Source organism: Telopea speciosissima, chromosome 7, assembly GCF_018873765.1.
Source record: "Telopea speciosissima isolate NSW1024214 ecotype Mountain lineage chromosome 7, Tspe_v1, whole genome shotgun sequence".
In the NCBI taxonomy this organism is placed as follows: domain Eukaryota; kingdom Viridiplantae; phylum Streptophyta; class Magnoliopsida; order Proteales; family Proteaceae; genus Telopea; species Telopea speciosissima.
Genome location: NC_057922.1, coordinates 54,765,526 through 54,793,006, shown reverse-complemented (window position 1 = coordinate 54,793,006; position 27,481 = coordinate 54,765,526). Strand labels below are relative to the sequence as shown.

At 38.8% G+C, this 27,481-nt stretch overlaps 1 protein-coding gene across 1 annotated transcript; it reads left to right on the top strand.

The window, feature by feature from the left end:
• On the top strand, positions 1-27,481 carry LOC122668701 (cation/H(+) antiporter 15-like). The gene is made up of 6 exons (XM_043865236.1): positions 1-96; positions 10,540-11,541; positions 14,334-14,637; positions 14,779-15,648; positions 19,144-19,225; positions 27,031-27,481. Exons 1-6 carry the CDS (start codon positions 1-3, stop codon positions 27,479-27,481), a joined length of 2,805 nt encoding a protein of 934 aa, XP_043721171.1.

Below are 27,481 nucleotides of genomic sequence, written 5' to 3'. Positions count from 1 at the left end.
ATGGCTTCTGGTTGCCGTCTCCGGCGGCTTCTCCAGAAAGCGAATGAGAGGCATGCGAGGGAAAGATCCAAAGAGGAGAGAGAGACTATCCATCGGGTATTAGGGTTGAGGTTCACTTTTGCCACGTGTCGTTCATCAGGCTATGCACTTGACGTGCACTTGTGAAAAGTGTACTTGAGACGATAAAAATTTCTATTTGTGTTGTTCATATAAAACCCTGACTCATGGTGGGTGGAGCGATTTGGATATTGGATTTGACCAGATTGTTAAAAAATGGAATCGGTATCCTAATCCATCAGAGCCGATTCTGATCCAGATCAGATTGGAATCGAGCCGATCCAGTTGTTTCTAAGCTATTTGGATGTGAAAATTGGATTAGCTTTGGAATCGGGATTTGGCTTAAGAATCAGTCCGATTCAAGTTGAAAAATGAAGAAATGACTAGGAATAGGGCTAAGCCGGTTCCGATTCAAGCATTAATGATTAGGATCGGTGGAAATTGGGATCTGTGTCAGTCGATTCCAATATGAATTGATCTATTCACCGATCCAATTCCCGATTCTTGAAACCATGGGTTTGACCCAACTTTCTTGCCATCCCTAGTTGGCTAGTTGGATGCATCTCATGGATTTAGGAATCATCTACTAATCTATATCATTATTAGTGTCGGTGGTAACCGATACTACCACCAACAAACAATATTGGTTTGGATACCGTGCCCTAAAACCCTAACGCCCTAAGGCTATGGGAATGAGCACGGACTATTGTGCTATTACTTGTACCTCTTATTAATATAGACATCGCAGGATTTATTTCCATGATACTATTGTTTGAGTGTTTCTCAAAAAACATAATACAATTGTTTTAGTGTCATTTAGAATGACATCAAATGATATTTCTTGTTAAGTGGATAACATTAGAGCTTTTTGTAATTGGATTTTAAAAAGGGCCATTACTCAGTGTTGGTCACGCTTACACTAAAAACTTCATAATATGGACTGCTCTTCTTGTCAGCTTCCTGAATTTCCAAGATATTATTGACATGGTCATTCATGTTCGAAAGCTTTATTTCATGCCTCACCTTTAACTAACCAAATAAATAAGGCGGGTAATCTGGATTGCATCCCTCAAACTTACACAAAATTGCTAATCTCAGAGATGATGCAAGTCTCATGAGTATTGAGCATTACAAGCCAATCATCAATTTTATAAAAAAAAATATATATATATATTTATATATTTTTATTATTATTTTTTGCCATTCCCTTATTTTCAAGTGTTCCCAAATGCTAAATGATTCCATTTGTTATCTTGGCAGTGGTTTGTGAATGCGTTATTCACATGTTTATGTGAGTTTATCTAATGGGATTTTCTTTCAGACATTCCTAAGGTGTCAATTAATTTGTAATTTTATTTTTGTCTTCTTAGTATAATACTTTTTTTTCCAATGGGGATAAATACTGTCGTTTCGCACAAGTACACGAAAAATATGCAAAACAATCATAGTTTTGATAATGACATAATAATAATAAATTACTTTCAAATTATTTTTGAAAACTCTTTTATTCGTAACTTAAAGAACATGTGAGAATAAGACAAAGAGAAATTAAAAGGTGTCAAGTTCTAAATACACCTATAGAGGTGTCATTTAAAAGGTCCATTATCTAAATCCTACTTATAATATCAAACCCAATTGCCACATTGTAGAAAAGTAATTAGGAAACTCTGCGACAAAATTGGGCTATAGGGTACATGGATATCACGCGTAAAATGACACCATTTTGTGCACCTTATCAATGAGCTCGACTATGTCATTTGCTTAGAAACCCTCTCCCTAACTGTTATTATTATTTTTTTTTTATGGTAAGAAGAACCCTAACAGTTATGATAAACTAAGGAAAATAAAGCTTACACCACCCTTATATAGATTCTTTTATACCCTTTTCACATAATAAACAATAGGACCCACAATGATACTGTTTTGACTATTCTAACCATGAGAGGCCGCACGTTGGAATCTGCATTCTGGCATTGTATGCTTCTTTTTTCACTAGCTATTAATAGGTTGCATGATTGATGTTAATTGCTAAAACTTCAAGACCCATGACTTGCTACTCTTCCCCAAAGAAGGTTGAATTTGGCCTTCTATAGATGGGGTATAGTTCTCACTAATAACCTAACTAATAGGAAAATTAATGACAATACCATCATTGTGCAAGAACTATTTCACTGGGTTTTTTCTCTCACGTTGTATCATAGTTAGTTAAAACAGGAACAACAAAAAAACTTTGTTTGGGATGGCACATTTAAAGAAATTAAACAAGACGGTCAAATATTTCAAAAACGGCTTATAAACGAAAACAGATGGCATGTGTTTTAAACTTTTATAATTTTCAAGTAGGGGCCCAAAAAAGGGAAATATATTCACAGAAATTGAAAAATTATTACATAAATATATGCATCAATACTATTTATTAAGCTAAAAGACCAATGTAATTAATCCGTAGGATTTTATACCAAGTTTGGCTGACATATATGCATAAAGCCAACATGAAAACTTATTGGACATATGGACTTTGGAAAATTTTCTCCTCCAGTTCCCTGTCCGACCCAGATCCCTAGTGCCTCTAATAAGGAGGGGGGGTTGGACCCCACGCGGGCAGAGTGTTCGGGTAGGTGTAGGGTGGTCATTGTGCCCCCCCCCCCTTTTTTAGGGGCACTGAGGAACTGGAGGGGATAAAGATCCTATGGACTTCTGGCCCATCGAAGATGTGGAGAAAATGACGATTAGTGCTCCAAGGGTGACCTCACACCATATAATGGACTTAGGATGTTACACCTGAAAAGTAAATGTACAAAACCACGACCACTGAAAACTTGACCAACTAATGGTTACTAGCTGTTGGCCTTCGAACATGTCCATTTACTTAAACGAAGAAAGTGATTGGCCAGTGGGAATATGGGATATTGGGCTTAGATTGTTGTAATCTCTTATCTGGCATGGTATCTTGAGTAAGGGTGTCAAAATTAAATCGAAACTGTTTACAAAAATTGTGAAACTGTTTAATAAATGGTTCAGTTTTGGTTTTAAAATTGAGACCATTTAGTTAAACAGTTTAAATTGAATTGTTTAAACTAAAAAAGATATTAGTACTATGTAATGGCAATAATTAAGTATTAATGGTAATAATAATGGTACAATTAAACAATTATTTAAAGAAAACATATAAGAATTCAATTCTTAGTTCCATTTCTTTTTTTCTTTTTTTTTTTTTGGTAAGAGAAATTTTATTAAGGATAACGTGAGAAACTCATGGCTGAGATGAACAAATATCTCGTAACCATGGATCGGAAATAGGCCAAACCATCGTATACGTCATTATAGGGCCCTTCTTGCTAGGGAGTTAGTCAAGCTATTAATCTCCCTAGGAACATAAGTGAAAATACAACTAGCAAAATAGTTTGACAGATGCTTGATATCCTCCAAAATAGATAGCAAATATGGAGGGGAAGTAGCAACTCCGTTTTACAGGTAAGAAACCATATCTTTGCAATTTGACTCAAGAAACACCTTCTCAAATCTTCAAATAGTGCATGTAAAAGAGAACCATGAATGGCCATGGCCTCACCTACTGCCACAATAGAGAACTTCTCCGAAATTGAAAAAGCAAGGAGATGAGTATCTTTAAAATCCCGACAAATCAATCCCAAATCGCCGGTTGATGTATTTGGGATCAGACTTGCATCACAATTTATCTTTATTGTACCTTGTTCCGAAGCAATCCATCTAGTAATACTCAATGGATGGGAAGGCTGAGAAGAATGTTGTAAAGTCGGTGGTGAGAAGGAATCCATAAACTCCATGAATGCTTTGTTTGAGGTATCAATAACTTCTCCAGGTAACCAACTTTTGCAACAAAAAACCTGATCAATATTTCTTGCCTTCCACAACGTCCAACAAATGAAAGAGGCATGGCAAGAGAAATCCCGTCGAATCCTCTTATCATGAGAAACAGGAACTCCAACCACTACTCCACCGCCATAGAGTTGGTTCATCATCTGTTGGTAGAGACAACCCTAAGGAGCACCCAAACCATGTTGCACAAGCAAAACCACAGCCCAATAGTATATGAGAGATCTTTTCATGCTTCCTACAACGCATATAACCCCGATCTACATTAACATTCCGTTTACAAAGGGTATCAACAGTTGCCACTCCATCAATGAATTAAAAGACATGTAATAGAAAGTGGTTGTTTGAATTATAAAAAGTTTTAAAACCTTATTAAACCAATTAAATTGAAACCATTTATTCAACATGTGATACCGTTTATTAACCGGTTCGATTTAAGTTTCACATCAAAAAATTTGCACCGTTTCGTTTAACACCCTTGAGTATTTAAATGGAACAAACAGGAAGAATAAAAGGCATGTCGGTTGGTCTTTTTCAAAGCCTCAACTCTAAAGTCTAAAGTAAAAAATTAAAAATTAAAAAAATAAAAATAAAATAAAAAAAAGAGAAATGTTCTCTATGTAGATGTAAGGGCCACACCCAGACACATGGGGGCAGAAATGACCGCCCCCAATGCACCTGGGCACAGACTGTCATTGGCTGCTGTGTGTGGCGTGGCCGCTGCGTTCCATGCAAAGAACACTTTCACTTGTGCTCTTTGTCCTCTCCAATCTTCTCTAGATAATGATATAACAAACATCATTTTATTTTCTTTGCTAGAAGACAGCAAACTTTTGATCTTTCATGCATGAACATACAGAATAAACAAAACAGAGAAAAAAAAAAATTAACAAAAAGAATAGCTTTTATTTTTTTATTAAAGAATGAAATTAAGTTAAACTGTTGCATGATCTGTTTGTTAACAATAATAATAGGCCATGGTAGCATGATCTGCTAGGTAATCCCTCAGTTCAGACACATTAATTTACCTCTAAGAGAAGTGCTGGCTTCTTACATGATCAGTAGAAGAGAGGTGTCCTTTAAATGTGTTGGTTTCTGGAATTAATATTTGAGGTCTAAGGAGGGGGTCTTACATGAGAAAGAAGAGAGCCAAATACAGGCAAGGATAAGTTGCCAACGAATTGCGATCATGCAACGACACTGCCACACCCATCATCTATTAATTAATTGGATGAATACAGACGGCGGCAAATCATCCTTGGCTGCACTCCACTCTCCACCTCTTCATATGCAAGGCCTTTGGACCCATGATCACCATTGACCACAACTATTACTGAAGACCCCCTACCACCCCAAGTCTCTAATGATCCATCTTATTTCAGTGTTTCATATCATGATTGATGCATCATATATGTATATAAAGGCAATTAAGAAGGTCAGTAAGTCATGCCTTGGACGATAAATGCATGAGGGATGCTCATATTCTTAGCATTAGTATGATAAACTGAATTGGGTTCCATCACAAGTTCCAAATGAAGCAACTGACTTTCATGTCATCCAAAGGAAATGACTTTCTTTTCTTTGAACCACAAAATCAGCCAGAGTGAGAATAGATATGGGCATGGAGATTAGATGCTATTAGGGATGTAAATGGATAATTGAAATTCGAATCCGAATCCGTATCCGTATCCGTTTAGAGGCATCCGTATTCAATTAGTGTTAAATCCGTGCCCAAAACCCGGTTTGAAACGCGATCTGACCACCGGTCTGGTTTAAACCTTTTGTGTAGAACCAAGAGTGGAGTACGCTCGTGAACTGTGGGTCATAATACTCAAGCCATCACACGAGATTATCGACCGCGAAACAGGGGAAGTCCTCGAGGAAAGATCCACCGTCGAGAAAGGGGGAAAATCGTCCACGAAAGCATATTCTTGGAATTCCCTTATGATAGGGATCCGCGGGGCCGCACTTGAATCGCCCTTATCCACTTGGCGATGATTGGGAGTAAGTCACTATCCGAATAATTCAGCCTATGCATGACCATTAATAAGCATAAGAACTAGAATGGGCTTGGGCTTATGAGCTTAGTCTCTTTCTAATTGTAACTAGAACTTAGGACATGGGCCTGGGCCATGGGCCCAAGTGGATCCAATGGCCCAATGACTTAAACTAGACCTTGGGCTTATACCTAACCAAACAAGCTCCTAAACAAATGGACCTAAGGACTTGAGACTAACCAAACAAGACCTAATGCCTAGATGGGTTATTAAAGACCCAAAACTACTATTCACCTCACATTTCAATCCTAAATCGTGGAGAGGAGAGGAGAAAAAGAAAGAAGAAGAAAGAGAAGAAGAAAGAAGAAGAAGAAAGAAGGAGAAAGAAGAAGAGGAAGAAGGAAGGAGAAGGGGGAAGTATGGTGGAGCACAAGCTATCATCATCAACCATTGGTGAGTCTCTTTCTCTCTCTCTCTCTCTCTCTCTCTCTCCATCTCTCTTTCCCTAATTCTATTACCTAGGGTTTGAATTGGTTGAGCACACCTTGAGTGCTCCATCTACTCAATTAGAAGAGCCATTAATGGCAAATCCTTGATGTTTAACTATGAAGCACCTAACCCTACCTTAAACCCATTCACCCTTCTCCATTTATGAACCCTAAGTTGGGGATTTACCTCCATTTATGGGTTTTACCAACCCTCATGGAAGACCGTAGATGTGTGGGTTTGAGGGATGTTAAATAACATTGATTAAAGACCCTTTCAAAACCCCAATACCCAAACCCATGAGTTTTCTTTTCATATGTATTTTAATGGAGGAAAACCTAATCGATCATGGGGTTTACAAATCCATGTTGGGTGTGTGTTATGGCACCTTGGTTGGAGTTGTTCTCATGGCCAAAGAGACCCCTAAAAAACCCCAAAGAATACCCCATTTTAGCCCAAGACTTTGGGGCTGCAAAACCATTCTCGGAATGGCATGAAAACTAGATCTGCCGGTGGGAAGTCCGAGAGGGACAGCACATGGACAGCACATGCAAGTGCCAGTCCCGAGAAAGATCTGCGGTGGGAGGTCCGAGAGGGACAGGCACATGGACGGCACATGCAAGTGCGTCCCCGAGAACCTAGATCTGCCGGTGGGAAAGTCCGAGAGGGACAGGCACATGGACAGCACATGGACAGCACATGATATAGCCTTGCGTATGTGCCGGTCCCCTATTTTAGCCTTGTTTGATAACTTATGGGGCCCAACTCTTCTAGCCCTAAGGCACTAATCTCTCCCCACGTTGTACACTCTCTTTAGGTTGGCCTGACCCGGCTCGGGCGTATTAGTACGTGGCGTGTACTTGGCATCGAACGCCGATTTGAAGAGCTCCGATCGACGATTGACTCGAGAATCGGTGAGTGAGTTAAGCAAACGCCTTAATTTATGGAATGTTTGTGTGTCGTGTCTTGCGAATGTCATTCATGCATGTGTACTATAATATATAATTATTAGTAAGATATAGGACGATATAAATGTTTAGATGTTGATAGGACTTTACATTCTTGTCTTGCGATATTATTTATTTTACGCACTATGGTGCGAATGGTGTTGGATTTAGTTATGGGACTCGGGTGCCGGTTGGTGCTGGACCCGAGGATTCCATAATATGGACTCACTCATGGCATGTAGATCTAGGGCTTCGAAAGCGGGATCCAAGTGCCGGTGGGTGCTGGGCTTGAGATTGCCGTACTTGAAATTGCATTAGAGTTGTCCATTGCATTAGGTGGAAACGGGATGGTGACCGACCGACCGCCTTCGGTATTCACATCTCGTACTTGTATACGCACGTATGGGCTAGAGGGGCGAGAGGATAGCCGTGACCGTATTTCGGTATCTATGGACTCGGCCTCGGCCTATGCACATGCGTACCTCACTCATACAATAGGTGAATACTGGCTAGGATAAATGTTTACCCAAGACTATGACCCTACCGACAGGGGTTAGGTGTCGGTCAAATCCGTGGGTTCCGACCGTTATTCGGGTATACCCACCCGGAAGTTCGGCGCCAACCGTATTTTTGGGCCGAACGCCAGGACGGGATTTGACTCGGGGTTTGCGTATATCTCTTGGTGGAGACCGACAAGAGGCTTCCAGCGCGACTGGGTTTGTCATCGCCGGTATACCATCCGCTTATGGTACCGATGTCGGGATGCTACCTAAGGTGTTGCTATAGTACTATACCCGACTTAGTTGTGTGTTAGGTGGATAACAATAAAACTATACATCATCATTCATTCATGTAGCATGATTGTAATTGTATGTGATGTACGGTCTACCTTGGTGGTATGGGACACCTTGGTATCCGTCCATCATGTATGGTTTGCAATCAACCCCATTCATTATTATTATTGTGTATGCTTGTGTGGCTTAGCCACTCATTGGGCTCGCTTGGAGCTCACTCCTCGAGGAAACATATTTTTTTAGTTGATGCAGGTACATTCGAGCATGACGGCACGGAGTTCAAGACTCGATGAAGGTCATGAAGAGTGGTGGACTTGAAGTATGAGGATCATGGACCGGAGTGCTATCAGTGAGATGTGTTCCACGAGGGAACAGTGATTCTTGGTGGTGGCCATCTTTTGTTACACTTTGATAAACTATTTTCTGATTCAAAGGTGTATTCTTTTATTCCTTTCTTGATAAGTGTATTTATTATACGTGATAATACATAGATCCCGATTAGAACCCATTGATATGAAGGGGTAAATTTGAATAGACAATATTTTATATGCTATCACCTAGCTTCTAACTCGATGTTATTAATATTAATCCTTTCCTTTTACCTATTATTTGTCGTTGTGAATGAGTTAGTCTTGGGTCGCATCGTTGATTCGGTGGTTAGAGAGCGTATTGGTATGCTCCAGCTTGCATTCCCCGTGGTTCAGGGATGGGGGTGTGACAATTAGAGATATGCGGAAAAAAAAATAAAATCTAAACACTCCGTTAAAAATCCGTTTGAAAAAAAAATCCAAATGCTGAATAATAAAAAAATTAAGTAAATAATGATCTTGAGGGTTTTTGAAGATTCAACAAATTCTAGAATATGAGGAAAAGAGAATCATTATCGATCTAAGAGATATGAATTGAGAGTGAATTGTATCCGTTAGGGGGAGGAAGGTCCGGGTTACACAAGGCACAGATGTAAACGGATCGTCGAAAATCCGAATTCGATCTGCGTTCGAATCCATCTAAATCCGTTTAGAGTTATCCGTATTCGGCTAGGAAATATCTGAATCTGATCACATCCGATCCGTATCTGAGCAGGATCCAATGCGTTTGCATCCCTAGATGCTATAGGTTTATGGGTTTTAAGGGCCCATAAAATTTGGGCTTTCTTTAAGCTAGGGAGCATCCATGATGGGAATGGGAAGGGTTGTTCATTGGGTTGAAATTTGGACATTTCAAAATTGGCTATCCAATTTGAATTGTACCCGTGTCGCCATTTTGAGGAGATAATTGAGGGAGCCACATTAGTGGTAATTTGTGGTCAAAAAGTACAAGTTTCCCACTTTTTTTACCTTTTTCACTTTTCTCCGTCAAACAAACAAGGCCGGAGGAAAATTGAGGAGATGAGAAATTGAGACAATAAAAATCAGTAACTCGTGAAACAAAATTTGGAAATTTAATTTAATAATTAAAGAAAAAAATCATAAAGGAGAAAACATAAGAGCAAGTATTCAGTTTTGTGGTGTAGATGGCAGGTAACCAGTGTACAAGGAGAAACAACTCCCTCCTCGTATGAGGAGCTGAGCCGGACTCACTCAATGAATCATATGTTCAGGTGAATGTATGTGCAGAGGATTTGGGATCATGATCCTCTGTGACCGCTGCCCGTGCAGCCGGCATGCAGCCTCACACAAGTAGGGGCAAAAATGACCGCCCAACCCCACCCGGGAAGGGTGCTCGGACAGTGGGTAGGGGGGTCATTTCGCTCTGTCAGTGTGAGGACACTCCAGCTGCACGGGCAGGCGGCAGCAGAGGATCCAAATCGGAGGATCAGAAGTCATACGAATTGCTCCTTAACTTATTTATAGAAATCTCCCTCTCATATTCAGTTTTTTTTTTTGTGGTCTAAGTTAGTTGAAGGAAACGACCAATACCTTTAACGGTTACAGTTGGAGTCAAGGATATTGCAAGACCTCTTATTTCGCTGGTCCTTCACTCTCTCTCTCTCTCTGTTCCCACACAAAATCTCACCCTTAAGTTTCCTCTTCCTTTCTCCTACCTCTCTCTCTCTCTCTCTCTATCTCTGCTTGTTCTTTCTCCAAACTTGCTTTGGCCATGCCATTACCAAATCATTCACTAATATGCACCTCCTTACGTTCCATCAACTCCAAAGGTGTTTTTAATGGAGATAACCCTTTGTATTTCGCAGCTCCTCTTTTCATCCTTCAAGTCACTGTAATTTGCATCACCACTAGAATCATATCTCTCCTTCTCCAGCCTTTCGGCCAACCTCTCATCATCTCTCAGATCATTGTATGTAATCTCTCTTTCTCTCTCTCTCTGTTTCTCTGTTTCTCTCCCCTCTCTGTTTTGCCTGAAAATTAATTGCCCATTTTTCAATCATTCTCTGTTTTGCAGGCAGGTATAATAATAGGCCCTACAGGTCTGTGTCGCGATAAGAATGTAGCAGCAATGCTATTCCCTGAAGAAGCTAAATTGGTATTTGATACAATAGCATGGTTTGGTGTAATGATATACATTTTTCTTTTTAGTGTAAAGATGGATTTGATTATAGTTAAACAAGCAGGAAGGAAAGCCATAGTTATAGGCTTCTCAACCGTTCTTCTTCCAGTGGCTTTATGCTTAATAATCTCCTTCGTTTTAAGACAATATGTCCCTTCAGATTCACATTTGTTTTATTCACTACCTTACATTGCCATATCACAATGTATCGTACCATTCGTTGTTGTAACTTGTCTTCTCACTGAACTCAAAACCCTAAATACTGATCTTGGTCGCCTTGCAGTATCTTCATCAGTTTATGCTGATTTAGCTGGTATCTCAGTTACATTGTTTGCTTATAATCTTGGAATTTCTCGAGCTGGTTCTTCTTTGATACCGTTATGGGCTGTATTCTCAGCATTAGCATTGGTTGCCTTTATTTTCTTGGTTCTAAGGCCATTGATGAATTGGGTAAATAATCAGATTTCTGATGCAAAACCAGTGAAAGATTCACATTTTTGTGCTGTATTGTTGTTGACGTTTATAACTGGATTTATAAGTCTGCTGACCGGCCAAAATGTTATGTTGGGTCCATTGATTTTTGGATTGGTGGTACCAAAAGGTCCACCATTGGGTTCAGCATTAGATCAGAAACTTGATACAATGGTTTCTGCTGTGTTTCTTCCATCTTTCTTCCTTATGTGTGGTTTACACGCAGACTTGTCTATAATAAGGCCAATGGTGGCAGGGGTTGTGGGGATTGTTGCATTGCTTGGTTTTTTGTCAAGGATGACTGCGGTATTCTTTTCATCTCTCTACTACAATATACCAATTCGAGATGGTGTGGTGGTGGGACTCATGCTCAACAATAGAGGCATAGCAGAACTCATCACTTTTAAGATATTGAATAACGCAAAGGTAAGTATGTATATTCCCTTATGCTCATCATCTCGATCTGTTTCTTATTTGGATTTCTTGAAAAAAAAATAAAAATGAAACTAGCTAATTAATTCTATGGGAAAGAGATCTCTACTTGGTCATATGGTCTCTACACAAGCGTCTGGCTCAATGGGTGAGCACGCCTAGGTATCTACCTAGGGGCAGAGGCGTCATCTCACGATGCGCGATCTCTGAGAGGGCGTAGGAAACATCACCAAGTGGAGATCTTTTTCTCTAATTCTGAGAAAGAATACTACACTACCTGGTTGCGTGCGATGCGCAGGTCCTTCACCCAAACACTGGGCTGGGTTGTGTGAAATGACCCCCATGTTCCCAGGGAAAGGCAAAAATTCCTAAGGGCATGGCCAGCGATCATTTCACATGGCCTTGTGTCTGGGTGTAGGGGCTGCGCAATGCACGACGCGACCAAGTAGCGTTCTCTTTCCCATAATTCTAATAGGGTAGTAATGTAAAAATATTGTTGGATTCAAAGGATCGACTAAATCCACCCCATGATTAGTGGCATTTTTTGTGGACGAAATTTTTTCTGGTACCCAGGTTGCAGGAACATTCCTGTTATCCGGGCTCGTAGCTAAAGTAATAGAATAATTCATTTTCCCTTTGGTTTCACAATACCCTCCTAGGTTTAAGTATTTTCCTAAATACGTTTCTAGATTCCATTTCTTTGGTTGCAAGCAGCTTAGGTAGTAGCAAATCTTTTTCCATTTACTGGTGCCAAGGTTAGGCTGGGCTTGGACTTGGGTTTAGGTTGGCTCCTAGGGTTGGGCTAGGGTTTAGGGCAACGCTGGCCCATCCCGGCCCATTGATACCCTTACCCTCATTGTGCCACATGGACAGTTTATGTATATATTTTTACCATTGAAAAGAGAGGCTATAATCTAGATTAGGCATGTATCAAATTTAGATAGATTGGGAAAATTACCTAGATCTACTAGATTAATATATGCCCATGCATGCCTCACTCTCCCAGGGTCTTTGATTCATTTGTCAAAGCTCTGATTTGTTACTTGAGTGTGCACAGAACCTAAAGTTCATGCTCACATATCAAGTATATCCTTTGGACCCTAACTAATTAATTTTGCAAATTTTTTACCCCTTTAAGAGAAAACATATAAAAGTGGTATCCTTTTTTTTTTTATTTTTTATGAGAAAGAGCACATATTAAAGTTCAACAAAACCCGGAAGTTTTTACAGTTGGGTGGGGGTTGTACCATCTAAAAGTAAGGGTTGAGAAGTTCTGTGTAAGATCAGCAAAATCCAAAAAACTCGGTAAAATGTTCCACGGTATTGAGGGAGAGGTTTGATTAGTAAAAAGGTCAAAAAGTTTCTTGTTGCAGCACCATATCTCTTTTAAGTTGATATGTTTTGCAACCGCAGTCTTCCATCCTTGTAGAATGCCACAAAGCTCTGTCTCCATGTCATCCGTAGATGTTGTTCGACCGGTTCTGGTTACTATTCTTTGCCCATTAATGAACATGTAGAAAGTCCACTTGGCTATTCCAAGTTCGGGATCAAAAACTCCTGCAACCAGCAAACCAGGGTCCATTGTGGAGTTAGTGATAGATGCAACATTAATGGGACAATGTATAGGTGGGCTAGGTGTGTGATGTGCTGTTATTATGGGTGGATCAGTAGAAAGTGGGGTCAAATTAAGGTCAGAAATCCATCGATTAACATAATGTATGACCATTAGAGGGTTAGCCTTAATACCATCGTTGATGACTTTGTTACGTACAAACCAAACAGGATAACAAGTTATAATAAAAATAGAAAAAAACCAACATAAAGACTGTTTGTTCATGGCCCTGGAGCCAAGTAGGGATGCACACAAGCAGGTGAGCGAGGGAGCAGACAAGTGCTCAATTCTCAATCCAACGGGCCAGAAGCCCAGATTCGCTTAATCCAATCACAACATATAAAAAGATGCCAAAGTGATTCGTTGTGAAAGCCACAGAATACACATGAAGGTTCGACATGTATCCATTTCGAAAGCGAATCTCTGACAGGGAGTCCTGCATTTAAGACACGGCAAAAGAATATTTTAAATCGCGGATGTAAGTTAAGTTTTCAAAAAAAATCCCACCATTGGCTAATCAAAGGATTAGGCAATATAGAAGGTTTGGGTGTTTTGTAGCTAATTTGGTAGAGAATTTTCCATTTTTAGATAAGGAGCATGTCTAGGTATCATCAAAATGGGAATATACACTTTTTCACACACACACTTAAAAGTGGTATCCTTTAATTCTAATTTTTCTACTACCTTCTTTGTGTATGGGGCAGCTATGATACCATGTACAGTTTCCCTCTCAAAAGTTCGAACTGATAGGTGGAGGGGCTCCTTGTTGTATAAATTAGGACTAAATTAGTAGCCGATGTGGGACTAAATTCTCAACACTGCTAAAAGAAATCTCTCATTGTGGACCAAACACAATTGTCTCCTTCTTCCAATTGACAAATGATGATATAGCAAACAAATTTATACTTGCCCTATATGGCAAAAAGAATTTTGCGTGGTCTTATGGCTCCTACGCCAAAATCCCTTCTGTATTGATGCCCTTGCACTTGCTCTCATTGACCCCTGTGCTAGTGCAAGGACTATACACGACCAAGTAGCGATCTCTTTCTCTATATATAAATGATCCGAAATAAGGATTTAAATTGGCAAGCAGTTTGCTCTTCTCTTTGATATTAACATTTAATGATGCTTATTGTTTTTTTTTTTGTTTTTTTTTTGTGTGGTGCCAATACAGATATTTGATGATGAAGAGTATGCAACTGCTCTCCTTACAATTCTACTGATAACAGGAATCACAACACCAATTTTGAGATTCCTTCATGATCCTTCACAAAGTTATACACCAACAAATAGAAGAACCATACAAGACATGAAACTCAATTCTGATCTTAGAATGTTGGTTTGCATTCGAAAACAAGAGAATGTACCTACCATGATCAACCTTATAGAAGTTTCACATGCTAACAGAGAGAATCCTATCTCTATAATAGTTCTCAGACTAGTAGAACTAGTGGGTCGTGCTTCTCCTATACTAGTAGGTCACAATGAAGAAGAAGCACAACCCTCACATAATAATGGCAGCAGCAGCAGCAACAACAACAACAACAACAACAACAACAACAACCACACAACCAATAATATTAATATTACTAATTCATGCATCTTCTCCTCTAGATCAGATCAAATGATATTCAATGCTTTTAAGCAATACAAGTTATTGAATGAAGATTCCATAAACATTCAACAATTCACTGCCATATCTCATGTTGCTACAATGCATGATGATGTATGTCAAGTTGCATGTGATAAGAGAGCAACTATCATAATAGTTCCATTTCATAAAGAATGGGCTATAGATGGTAGTATTAACTCTGTGAATTGTGGTCTTAGGGCTATGAACAGAAACATTCTAAAGAGGGCACCTTGTTCTGTTGGTATATTAGTTGATCGCGGAATAATAATACAAGCTGGTCATTTTTCTGTTGTTACAAGTAGGGCTTCCATCTACAGAGTTGTTGTTCTTTTAATTGGTGGACCTGATGATGATGAAGCTTTTGCCTATGGTTCGCGTATAGCCCTTCATCGACATGTTAAAGTCACAGTCATTTTCTTGAATGATATTAATATGATCAGTAAGAAGAAGATGGAAAGATATCAACATATCAATGAGATGAATAAACAGATGGAATATAGAGAGGAAGAGGTTACAGATGGGGAGAAATTAGCAGTTCTGATTAGAGATATTCTAGAGGAAGGGAATGATCTTACAATTGTAGGGAGAAGACAAGGGAGGAATTCACCAGTTTTCTTAGGGCTTACTGAATGGAATGAATGCCCAGAACTTGGACTAATAGGAGATATGTTGGCCTCACCAGATTTTGGTACTACATCTTCTATTTTAGTGTTGCAACAACAAAGACAACTATGTAATCAAAGCAGAACTAGTAGAAGAGGAGGAGGAAGCTTTGATCTACTAAATTATGGTTTGAAATCTCATATGAGAGACTTATCAATTCATGATGTACCAATGGATGAGAATGATGAAACAAGTAGAATGACAATGGACAGAATGTGTTAAAAAGAGATATAAACACAACTAGGAGCTAGCTAGCTTGTCTATTAATAATAGACTATTTCTTCAATGGTTCCTTCTCATTTTCCTTTACAATTTCTTTTTTTTTTTTAACATAAAATTTTCAATCTTTTGGGACCCCTTCTAATCCCACAATCAATTTTGTGTTACACCTTGATGTAATGTTCTTACTTCATATCATCATATTTTTCCATAGTTGCACCTCAATCGAACTCTTTCTTTCAAATTAATCAGTTTTTGTTAATTTAATTTTACATGTTGATTGTTGACTATAAATTCCCAAGAGTTGCAATGCTCCCAAAAAACCCTATAGCATCTAGGGATGCAAACAGATTGGATCCTGCTCGGATACAGATCGGATGTGATCAGATTCGGATATTCTCTAGCCAAATACAGATACCTCTAAACGGATTTGGATGGATTCGAATGCAGATCGAATTCGGATTTTCGACGATCCATTTACATCTCTGCCTTGTGTAACCCAGACCTTCCTCCCTCTAGCGGATACAATTCACTCTCAATTCATATCTCTTAGATAATGATTCTCTTTTCCTCATATTCTAGAATTTGTTGAATCTTCAAAAACCCTCAAAATCATTATTTACTTAATTTTTTTATTATTCAGCATTTGGATTTTTTTTTCAAATGGATTTTTAACGGAGTGTTTGGATTTTTTTTTTTTTCCAGATATCTCTAAATGAATACGGATGCCTCTAAACGGATACGAATGCGGATTCGGATTCGGATTCGAATTTCAGTTATCCATTTACATCCCTAATAGCATCTAATCTCCATGCCCATATCTATTCTCACTCTGAATGATTTTGTGGTTCAAAGAAAAGAAAGTCATTTCCTTTGGCTGACATGAAAGTCAGTTGCTTCAATTGGAACTTGTGATGGAACCCAATTCAGTTTATCATACTAATGCTAAGAATATGAGCATCCCTCATGCATTTATCGTCCAAGGAATGACTTACTAACCTTATTAATTGCCTTTATATACATGATGATGATATGAAACACTGAAATGAGATGGATCAATAGAGACTTGGGGTTAGGGATGTAAATGGATAACAAATCCGAATCCGAATGCATCCGTGTTCGCTTAGGGGCATCCGTATTCGTTTAGAGATATCCGGAAATAATCCGAATACTCCGATTAAAATCCTCCGAAAAAAATCCGAATACTTAATAATAAAAATTAAGTAAATAATGATTTTGAGGGTTTTTGAAGATTCAATAGATTCTAGAATATGATGAAAAGAGAATCATGATCTAAGAGATATGGATTGAGAGTGAATTGTATCCACTAGGGGAGGAAGGTCGGGTTACACAAGGCAGAGATGTAAACGGATGGTCAAAAATCCGAATCCGATCCGCATCCGAATCCGTTTAGAGGTATCCGACCGGCCAGGAATATCCGGCTCCGATCACATCCGATCCGAATCCGATCCGTTTACCATCCCTACTCGGGGTGGGATGGGTCTTCAATAATAGTTGTGGTCAATGGTGATCATGGGTCCAAAGGCCTTGCATATGAAGAGGTGGAGAGTGGAGTGCAGCCAAGGATGATTTGCCGCCGTCTGTATTCATCCAATTAATTAATAGATGATGGGTGTGGGCACTCTCGTTGCATGATCGCAATTCGTTGGCAAGTTATCCTTGGCTGTATTTGGCTCTCTTCTCTTTCATGTAAGACCCCTAGACATGAATTATTAAGGGTAATTTACATATATCATCCTGAGGTTTGACGAAAGGATAATTTTATCCTTTAGTTTTGAAAATTTCTGCGTACCCCCTGAGGTTTGCAAACAGTAACAAATAAACCCATTCCATTAGTTCATGACTAACAGTGTTAAAAATAAGAGATGAACTGGCAAAATTACCCTTGCAAAAAAAAAAAAAAAAAAAACCTGCAAGTCATCTTCCCCAATCGATTTGGGGAAGATGAGTTGCAGGTTTCAAAACCCTTTCTGCATTCTACAGCTCCACCTCCTTCATTCCTCTCTATCTTTGCTGTGGAACCAAATAGTTTCAGGGGCCTGAGAGAAGAGATACTAGATCAAGAACAAATTAGCAATGACGAGGCAATCAGTCTTGCAAACTAATGAATTGAAAAACTTTGTTACGGAAAAGCACAAGATGAAGTATCAAAATCCAAAGACCCCTTGATGCATCGATGTGATTCAAGAAGCCAAAAGAATGTGCCAAAGAAGCTAAAATACGGAGGGGGTGAAGAAAGACAAAATGACCAACCACCATACTTTATCGAGAAGATACCCATCTGCCATTTTTCTACTCCTGATGAACTCTCTATTGAGAAACTGAGTAGGCAATTTCTTCTCCAGTGATTTCGAAGTACACATGATACCTGGACTTGTTTTTTCTAGTGATCCTTCCAACCCACCATCCATCTTTGTTGTAGGCATCCACTCTGTCGAACAGACCAAACTTAGAAACTTGAATTGCAGGAGGATAAGGCCTTACTTCATCAGCACGGACGATCTCTCTCAACAATCGATTCCCGTCTTGGGCTAGAAGATTCTTATATTCTACCAGGAAATGAGTCTTTTCGACTGGAAAGATAATCTCTGCAGAGTAGTAAGAACCCACGAACCCCTCTTCTTTGCTGCAGATTTCAACCAGGCCACCAATTCGGAATGCCATTGTTGTTTCTTTGATCTTTCTTCGAATTTCGATCCCTACAGAAGAGAAGCAGGAAGCAGGAGAAAGGCCATAGAGTGAATTCTTCAGGAATCTGAGCAGGTTTCTGGGGAGTCTTCTTTGCAGAGAGAGAGTGTGTGATTCCTGCCGTGTCCTTCTGCAAAGAAGGGTACCCTGATTTGGGATTTTTTTCCCAATTTGAAACCCTAAATTTCTTAAGGGTTGAAGGGGTTTGAAACCTGCAACTCATCTTCCATGAGTTGCAGGTTTTTTGTTTTTTTTACAAGGGTAATTTTGTCAGTTCACCTCTTATTTTTAACATTGTTAGTCATGAACTGACGGAATGGGCTTATTTGTTACTGTTTGTAAACCTCAAGGGGGTACACAGAATTTTTCAAAACTGGGGGATAAAATTATCCTTTCGTCAAACCTCAGGGGTGTTATGTGTAAATTACCCAATTATTAATTCCAGATACGAACACATTTAAAGGACACCTCTCTTCTACTGATCATGTAAGAGGCTAGCACTTCTCTTAGAGGAAAATTAATGTATCTGAACTGAGGGATTACCTAGCAGATCCTGCTACCATGGGCTATTATTATTATTAACAAACAGATCTTGGAACAGTTTAAATTAATTTCATCCTTACAAAAAAAGAAGAAGCTATTCTATTTGTTAATTTTTTTCTCTCTTAATTTTGTTTATTTTGTATGTTCATGCATGAAAGATCAAGTGTGGCAAGTTGACTATGCTTCTGTGATGTTTGTTTGTTATGTCGATCTCCAGAGCATGTTGGAGATGACAAAGAGCACAAGTGGAAGAATTATGGAAAGATTTCAAGGAAAGACAATGATTTCGATTTTGAAAAGTAAATGTAAATACTCGATCTGCAGCCTTTGGTATACATTCTTGGAATGCATTATAAGTCGATTTGAATTCTCAGATGATAAAAATATTTGTTTTTATCGTTCAAGAATGCAAAATCAACCTAGAATGCATTCTAACAATGCATACCAAACACAGCCTTAGATTCCGTAGACAACCCAAGGATTTAATGGGGGTGGGAAGGATTGATGTTTTATAAATCCATGTGAATGAGAGAAATAACCGTCAACAAGGATAATGGCGTAGTTCTTTAGGCTGAAAGCCACATATATAGTTGAGGTGGGAAGGATTGAATTATTTTTTTTCTCTCTTTGCTTTGCTTTGAATTAGAAATACTATACCAAATTATGACAAAAAATTGTGAGTAATGAGTAGATAGTTAAGAATAGACTGAAAGTCCCCTACATGAATGGCCGATAAAACACTCGGCGTTTGCATTCTTATATGGGACAGATTGTAGAAATTATTTGAAGAGGAGTCTAGTACCAACACTCGTCAGTCAACTAGTAATGTTCCAATATCATCAGATGTGTTTTCTAGTGGTCAGTCAGACTAAGGGTGATGAACCTACACCGGATCCGAACCCTCTACTTCCAAAATTCCTACTTCCATCCTACTTCTAGTAGCTCACAGTGAGCCACCTGGCCTGACCGGCATCCAACGGATGATATTGAATAAATTCAAAATATTTTGAAAAACACATGACACCTTTTTGAACCACCTATGAACCCCAAAACAAACCCACCTACCGGTTCAAACTCACCCAAACCAAACCATTAACACTCAAACCAAACTAAAAATCCCCAAATCTGAGAACCCTGCAACCTGTCCATTCTTCTTCAGAAAACTTAGAAGAGTTCCATTGCAAACCTTTAAACGGATTTGGATTGATTCGAAAGCAAATCGAATTCGAATTTTCGACGATCCGTTTACATCTCTACCTTGTGTAACCCGGACCTTCCTCCCCCTAGTGGATACAATTCACTCTCAATCCATATCTCTTAGATAATGATTCTCTTTTCCTCATATTCTAGAACCTGTTGAATCTTCAAAAACCCTCAAGATCATTATTTACTTAATTTTTTTATTATTAAGTAATCAGATTTTTTTCCGGATGGATTTTTATCCATGTATTCAATTTTTTTCCGAATATTTCTAAACGAATACGGATGTCCCTAAAAGGATACGGATGTGGATCAGATTCAGATTTTCGGTTATCCATTTACATTCATACCATTGAGTTTGTTATGAGATAGATCCAAGTCAACCAGATTTTCAATATCTCCAATTTTTTAAGGCACTGGTCCAGATAATTGATTGTCAAACAAAAAGAGTTTCTCCAGTCTACTTAAATTAGCTAAAGAATGAGGGATTGGACCACTGAGTTTGTTGTGAGAAAGCTCCAAGTCAACCAGATTTTCCATATTTCCAATTTTTTATGGCTCTGGACTAGATAATTGATTCTCATACATACAGAGATTCTCCAGTTTATTTAGATTAGTCAAAGAATGAGAGTCGTTGAGGTTGTTGTGCTCTAGTTCCAAGTCAACTAGACTTTCCATATCTGCAATTTCTGAGGGTATTGAACCATTGAATTCATTGTCACTGAGGTATAGATATTCAAGGCTGCTTAAATTAGCAAGGATAGAGGGGATTGTACCAATGAATTTATTCCAACCTATTGATAATTTAACATAAGGATGTCAACTGATATTCAGAAATCCGTATTCGATCTGTGTTTGTATCCGTTTAGGAGAATTCAAAAACTAATCGGATACGAATATGATAATCCCCCTATCCAACTGATTATTATCCGATTCATTTAGCAATCCGATGGTAATAAAATGTCTGAAATATATCTTTGTGTCCGTCTATTGTTTTCTTATTTTTATAATTTTATAAGTTAAGATAATGTGATTCTTTTTCTATATTTTCTATTGGTTTATATATATTATTTTATACACAGTGATACATGGAATCACATATCTATTAAAATAAATTCAAGATAAAATCAAAAGTAAAAAGTGTAAGAAAATCAAAGACTAAGAAGAGTAGAAGAAAGGGTAGTTGTTGAACTCTCAAGTCTCAACCCTAACCCTCATCAACAAAATGGTAAAGATGTGAATATATAGTAGAAAATTTGTATCCGATCTGCATTCATATCTATTTAGGACAAAAAATCACTATCCGAAAATTATCCGAATCCGTCCGAAAACTAATAAGATATTATCCGAATCCGTCCGAATATAATCGGATATGAATATGATAATGCCACTATCCGACCGAATTCTATTTGTTTACATCTTTAATTTAACTAGATTCTTCATACTCCCTATTTCTAAAGAAGCCTACCACTGATTTCATTGGTATGGAAGCGTAACAAGTGAAGGTTGGTTAATTTACTTAAGGGAGGCAGAACACTGAAAATATTATTATTGGAGTGATCGAGGTTAGTGCGTTTGAAGAGACTACCAATATGCCCAAGGGGTGAGCTGAACAACTAGCTTCTAGAGCTGCAGAGTATAGTGGACTTGAGAGGGGGTCCAAGTTTTTTTTTTTTTTGGATAAGTAAATTATATTAAAAAAATGAAAAATGAAAAAATAAATATACAAAAAAAATAGGAAGCCACCTGAACCCCTTTAAAATAGGCTTAAAGAGGTAAATGGGAGGCCCCTAACTAAAACGGGACAGGCCCTGCATCAACCAAAGTGCCAAAAACAAGGAAGTTACAACCAATAGTAGATACAGAAATCAGCATCCCCCTTAACCAATTTACAAAGATCCTCCGGGAAGTCAACCGGTTGTAGAATAGTCTCCACATCACCCGTACGTAAGGAAGCAATGTAATCTACTGGTTGATTCACCTCCCTCCACACATGCTTATATTCCACCGATCGAAGAAAGAGAGGCACTCAAATGGTGGATTTTGCTCTTCAACCATTGTAATGCCCAAGGATCTTTAATCTTTCCATTTAGTAAGTCCATAGCCAATTTGGAATTTGACCGAATGGACACGTCATAGAAACCTTTTTTAATACATAAAGTCATACCCCGGAAGATAGCGAACAACTCCATAGAAAGTACAGATCTATCTACACTCACACCTGCAAAAGCAATAATGAGGAGACCCATAGCATCACGAATCAGCCCTCCATAAGTCGCATTTTCTTAAGATAGAGAACCATCACAATGCAAAGCAAACATACATTGAAGAGGTCAAAACCATGAACATGCCTTCGGAACAGTAGAAATCCAATGCTCATTAATTCCCCAACTATCAACAAGAAACTGATTTCTAGGGGTGTAAGTCCCAGTAAGAGAAATGGAGGCACACCTAGAAAACACATATTCTTTAATTGCAGCAACAACTTGGGGTCTTGTTCTTGTCTTATTACGAAACAATCTAAAATTCTTCTCTTGCCACACATGCTGAAGAAACTTATGGTGCTGAATTTGACTAGTTCTGAACTAGCTTTAGCTATGGGATTAGAATTTAATTCCTTGGGACTGCATTCTTCGTTACCTCTAATTAATTAATAAGAGGAATTAAAACATTTATCTGATTGTTTTCTTTTTCTTTTTTTTTTTAAAGCTCCCTACATCAAAGTTTGATACTCTCTGCATACTAAATTTTGCTAATATGCTGCTAGTCTATTGGCCATCATGTTGTGTCCTACATGCTAACATGTTTGGAATTTCTTATTTGTGGGTTTGTGGGATTTCAGGAAATGGAAGTTAATGATAATAGATTGGAATATATGTATGTCTTTCTTTTTTTTTGGAAATGGGAGCTTTATAAATAATTACTTTTTAGGGGGGGGGATAGGGAGGGGGGAAGGTACGAGCCAGGAGACTCGAACTCGAGACCTCCTGGTGAGCATGGGCATGAAGCGCACCACAGCTCACCAACTGCACTAGGCAGCTGTTGGTAGCATAGGACTCCTTGTTTTATGACCTTCTCTAGGTTAAGGTAAATGACACTCTTAAGAATGATTTCACATTTCTAATTCGAATTATTAATCAAGTATATTTTCCACACTCAAATGTATGCTTCCATGTCTCTGCTTCATAATTATGATATTTTCAGGGCATTTTTAATTTTCAAGAATTTGGTCCATATTAACAAAGAATCAGAGAAACTTTTTAGTTATTGTTGTCGTTGAATTCTACACCAACGCGGAGACCTGCACACAGTAGACCAATATTAGCATGAACAACAAAGAGGACTAGAGCAGACTCCGGGGAGGACTCTCTGATGTTTAAGTCAGAACTTAGAGCAACAACTGGGATGTTGAAAGAACAATAACTTGAAGAAATTTGTGCGTGAAATTGAATATCCTATACCTGGTGTTTTAGCTCCCTACTTATATAAGATAGACGGTGGAAAAGTTTGATTCCTAGTAGAAGATCCCTGAAAAGAAGGTGAACCTGATATAAGTCCTGAATGGAAGCGGATATGCGAGGAGAATCTTGGTAGGAAAGGTTTCCATGTAGATGGTTTCCTTGTATTGTGGAGAGTCCAGTTCCAATAGGTATATTCCAGTTATGGGAAGTTCAGATCTCAGTCTCCTCTGCTACGTGTCACCTATGCATTAGTGGACGATTTTTATGCGTATCAGATGCCCCCCACTTCCTTGGGTATGAATAGGGCCGAGAGAGAGTAAATAATTCTTCTAACTATAGGAGCTCGGCCATGGGTTTTATCACCTCGGCCAATGCCACTATGTCGTCAGGTTCTTTCCAAAGGAGGTCTTTCCGTGTTGGGCACCATGGCAATGTGCCCAACCTTTTCCCATTATGAAATGGAGAAATGTTTCTTGTAGGGAGGAGTATTCCACCCACACCTAGACACAAAGGGAGGGGCAAAATGACCACCCCACCAAACCATGAAAGGGGGAAATGATTGCTAGGCTGCCTGATGCTCCCGTGTGCACTTCCATTAGCCCCGTATGCACAAGAGCCACACTCCCCCATAGGAAACCCTTCCCCTTATGAAATATAATAAGTCTACCTGACTTTTTTATTTTTTTTGGAGAGGGTTGGACACGCCACTAGTTTGCTTGAGTTAGTAGCCATTGGGCTGGGGATGGGGAGGGTAGAGAGGTAATTTCCATACGGGGTGAAAGAGAGACATACCGGCATGACTAGGTTTTACCATGGAACAAAAACTCGACTGAAACCTGTCGAAACCACCGAGTTAACTCGGTTTCCCAGGTTTTCGAGACTAGTTAAAAGGGGATTTTATAAAATCCTTGGATTCGACTGGGTTTCCCTGGTTTCGACCATATTTCGGTGGTTTTGACACATATGCCCATCGAAACTAGGGGAAACCTGGCTCGAAACTAGGAGAGGTATTTATGCAAAAACCAGGACACACTTAGTTATGCCTAATATCATTTAAGCTTAAGATATTATTCATAAATAAGCAAATACCCCCTATTTGAATCCAATAAAAATAGTTAAAAAAATCAAATTCCAAAAGGAAAAAAAGTCAACCCCCCAGTTCAAGAACAAAAATTAGTTTTTTTACGGTAGGTGCAATTTTCAACTTTCTAGTGCTAAGGGTTTTCTCAAATCTAAAAATTTCATAAATCTTAATATGGTAAAACATTGCTAAAAACCAAAAGCGCGATAAAATATTCATTTGTTTTGATGTCCAAAAACATATTTTCATTCAGAGCGATTTTGACAGCATTCGCGCACACCAAATTAAGTTTGACCGGTACATAACTCCTTCAATTGCTTAAATTTATTGGAAAGCTATCAAAACATAGCTTTCTAACAAATTCAAGATTGCTTAAATCTCATTTATATTGAAGGAGTTATGTTCCGATCAAACCTTATTTGATATCATGTCCAAGAACAATATACAGTATCAAACTTGGATCAAAACCACAAGTAATATTTTTAGTGTTCTCTATGTGAATCTAATGCATGGATTGAGTTTTAAATGTAAAAAATAGGCAGCACAACAAGAATCAGGGCAAAAAAAACAACTCACCAAGGTTCGAGTTAGCCTAGAGAAAGTCCCAAGTTTTGACGGAGATATGGTCGAAACCGAGACGAACTCGTTTTCTGGCTGGTCGAAACCTAGTCGAAACTTGAGTTTTAAAACCTTGGGTTTTACACTATTTTTTTTTTTTGGGAAAATTACATTTACCATACGTCTACCACCCCTATAAATTCATCTATTTTAAAAACCTCCCCTGTATTTTGGAAAAACCTAACAACCGTACCCTTATCGTTAGATTAGAACAGTCAAGTAGTGATGTGGGTTAGTAATATTAATACCCAAACTAACCCTGGGTCCTTGTGATATGACCCTTTTACCCTTTCTCCTCCTCCTTTGGTCCACTGCCACCATCGGCGCTGAGACAAACAACTTTTTTTTTTTTTTTGGTAAGAGCCAAGACCAAAAGCAATTATTTTCTAGGGCTCATGTTCTCTGTGCTGCAGTGCAGGCAGCGCCCAGACACATGGGCCTGGCACTTAGGGGGTAGGGTGGTCATTGTGCCCATGCCCATGTGTCCCGACGCAGCCTACACCCCCGGCACAGAGAACATTCTCCCTATTTTCTATATCTATTCTAATGCATTGGTGGCTCCCAACTCTTGCAGGGGCGAGTAGAGGTAGGGAGGAGCGTGTAACAGGGGTGGATTTTGGATCCCGCAGGAAGAGATTGGGGTGGGGCTGGCAGCGGTGTAACTGTTGGATCACCGGAGAAGGTGGTTGTCGTCGTAGAAGGTCTGGATCCGGGGTTAGTTTATTAATAGAGAATAGGGAAGGGTAAAACTGACTTTTCAAATTAATAGGGAATATGGAAGGGCAATACTATCTTTTCAATTTAAAACTAACAAAGTTAGCACTAAGGGGTATGGACATAATTAATTAATTTACAGGGGTGGTAGACGTAAAAGATTCAAACTACAGGGGTGGAAAACATAATTTTCCCTTTTTTTTCTTTTCTTTTTTTTTACTCTCAAGCAGTCTAGCCTATACGGTTCTACACCGGCGGCGGAAAAGATAATTTTTTTTAAAAATCAAGACAAGGAAACCTTTCAGTTTTCTTTGTTCTCTGCTAAATTCCATCCCCTTCTATTAATTTCAAACTTTTGCCGCCGGTGGACTGTTCGTTAGTTCTGCAGTCTGAATCAGGTATCTCCACTCGAGTGTTTCTCCTGATTTCTCTGTTTTTAAATTGTGTAGGAAGGAAGTCGATGTGATATGCTTCGTTTCCTTAACCTCACTCTAATGAAACTCTATTGCTGATTTGTGAGTTTTAAGTCTTTGGATTTCATCTGTGTTTAGCCGAGTGAGTACAAGGCTTTTATGTTGATTTTTCGAATAGAGCCTCTCCTGATTAGCTTGGAAACCCTAGGGCTTGCATTTGCCTCTACTGTGTTCCTTTTCTCATTGGATTTCACCTTTGTCTGGCATTCCATTTCTCATTGAGGAAAAAGAAATTGATGTAGCATGAGCTTTCCATGTCATTGTAGGTCTAACTATTCTATAGTTAGAGCTTCTGTACTCGATCATCATCCCAAAACTCCCAGAAGATTCTCTCACTCATGTTTGAGGGACAAAAGTCTTGAGTCAGATGGGTTTAATCGATCCAGGGTTTCTGAACTCGTGAGAAAACAACATTGGCGTGACTTGAGAAGCCTAGTTAGAGAAACAAATCCCAACAGATTTCTGCAACTTTTGTTTGAATCAGAAGCAGAACCAGAGATTGTCCTTAGGTACTTTCGGTGGTCAGAGATAGAATTTTGACTCTCGTACTGTTGTAGAGTACTGCACTTGCTGGCAAATGCAAAGAAATATGGGGAAATCAGGTCATTACTTGATTCTTTTGTTAAGAGTGAGAGGCACTTCAACGTTTCTTTCTTCCATATGATTGCAGTATTGAGTAATGGCTTCCGTTCCAATTCGATGATCATTGTTGATATGTTGATATTGGCTTATGTGAGGAATTCAAGGTCGAATTCTGCCTTAGAAGCTTTTCAACGTGCAGGGGATTATGGTTTTAGGTTATCTATTCTTTCGTGTAATCCTTTGTTGAATGCTTTGGTCAAGGAACGTAAGGTTGCAACTGTGGAGACTCTGTTTAAGGAGATGATCAGACGAAGGATTACTCCTAATTCTATTACTTTTAATACTGTGATCAATGGTCTTTGTAAGATTGGAAAGTTGCAGAAGGCAAAGGACCTGGTCGAGGACATGAAATCCTGGGGATGTTAG

What these genes read in the sequence shown, in the direction of transcription:
- LOC122668701 (XM_043865236.1), top strand. Translation starts at nt 1, where the DNA reads ATGGCTTCTGGTTGCCGTCTCCGGCGGCTTCTCCAGAAAGCGAATGAG. An exon ending in TGCTTCTCCTATACTAGTAG is followed by an intron (nt 14,638 to 14,778) that starts GTCACAATGAAG and finishes CCTCTAGATCAG; the next exon opens with ATCAAATGATATTCAATGCT. An exon ending in AATGATTTCGATTTTGAAAA is followed by an intron (nt 19,226 to 27,030) that starts GTAAATGTAAAT and finishes GTACTGTTGTAG; the next exon opens with AGTACTGCACTTGCTGGCAA.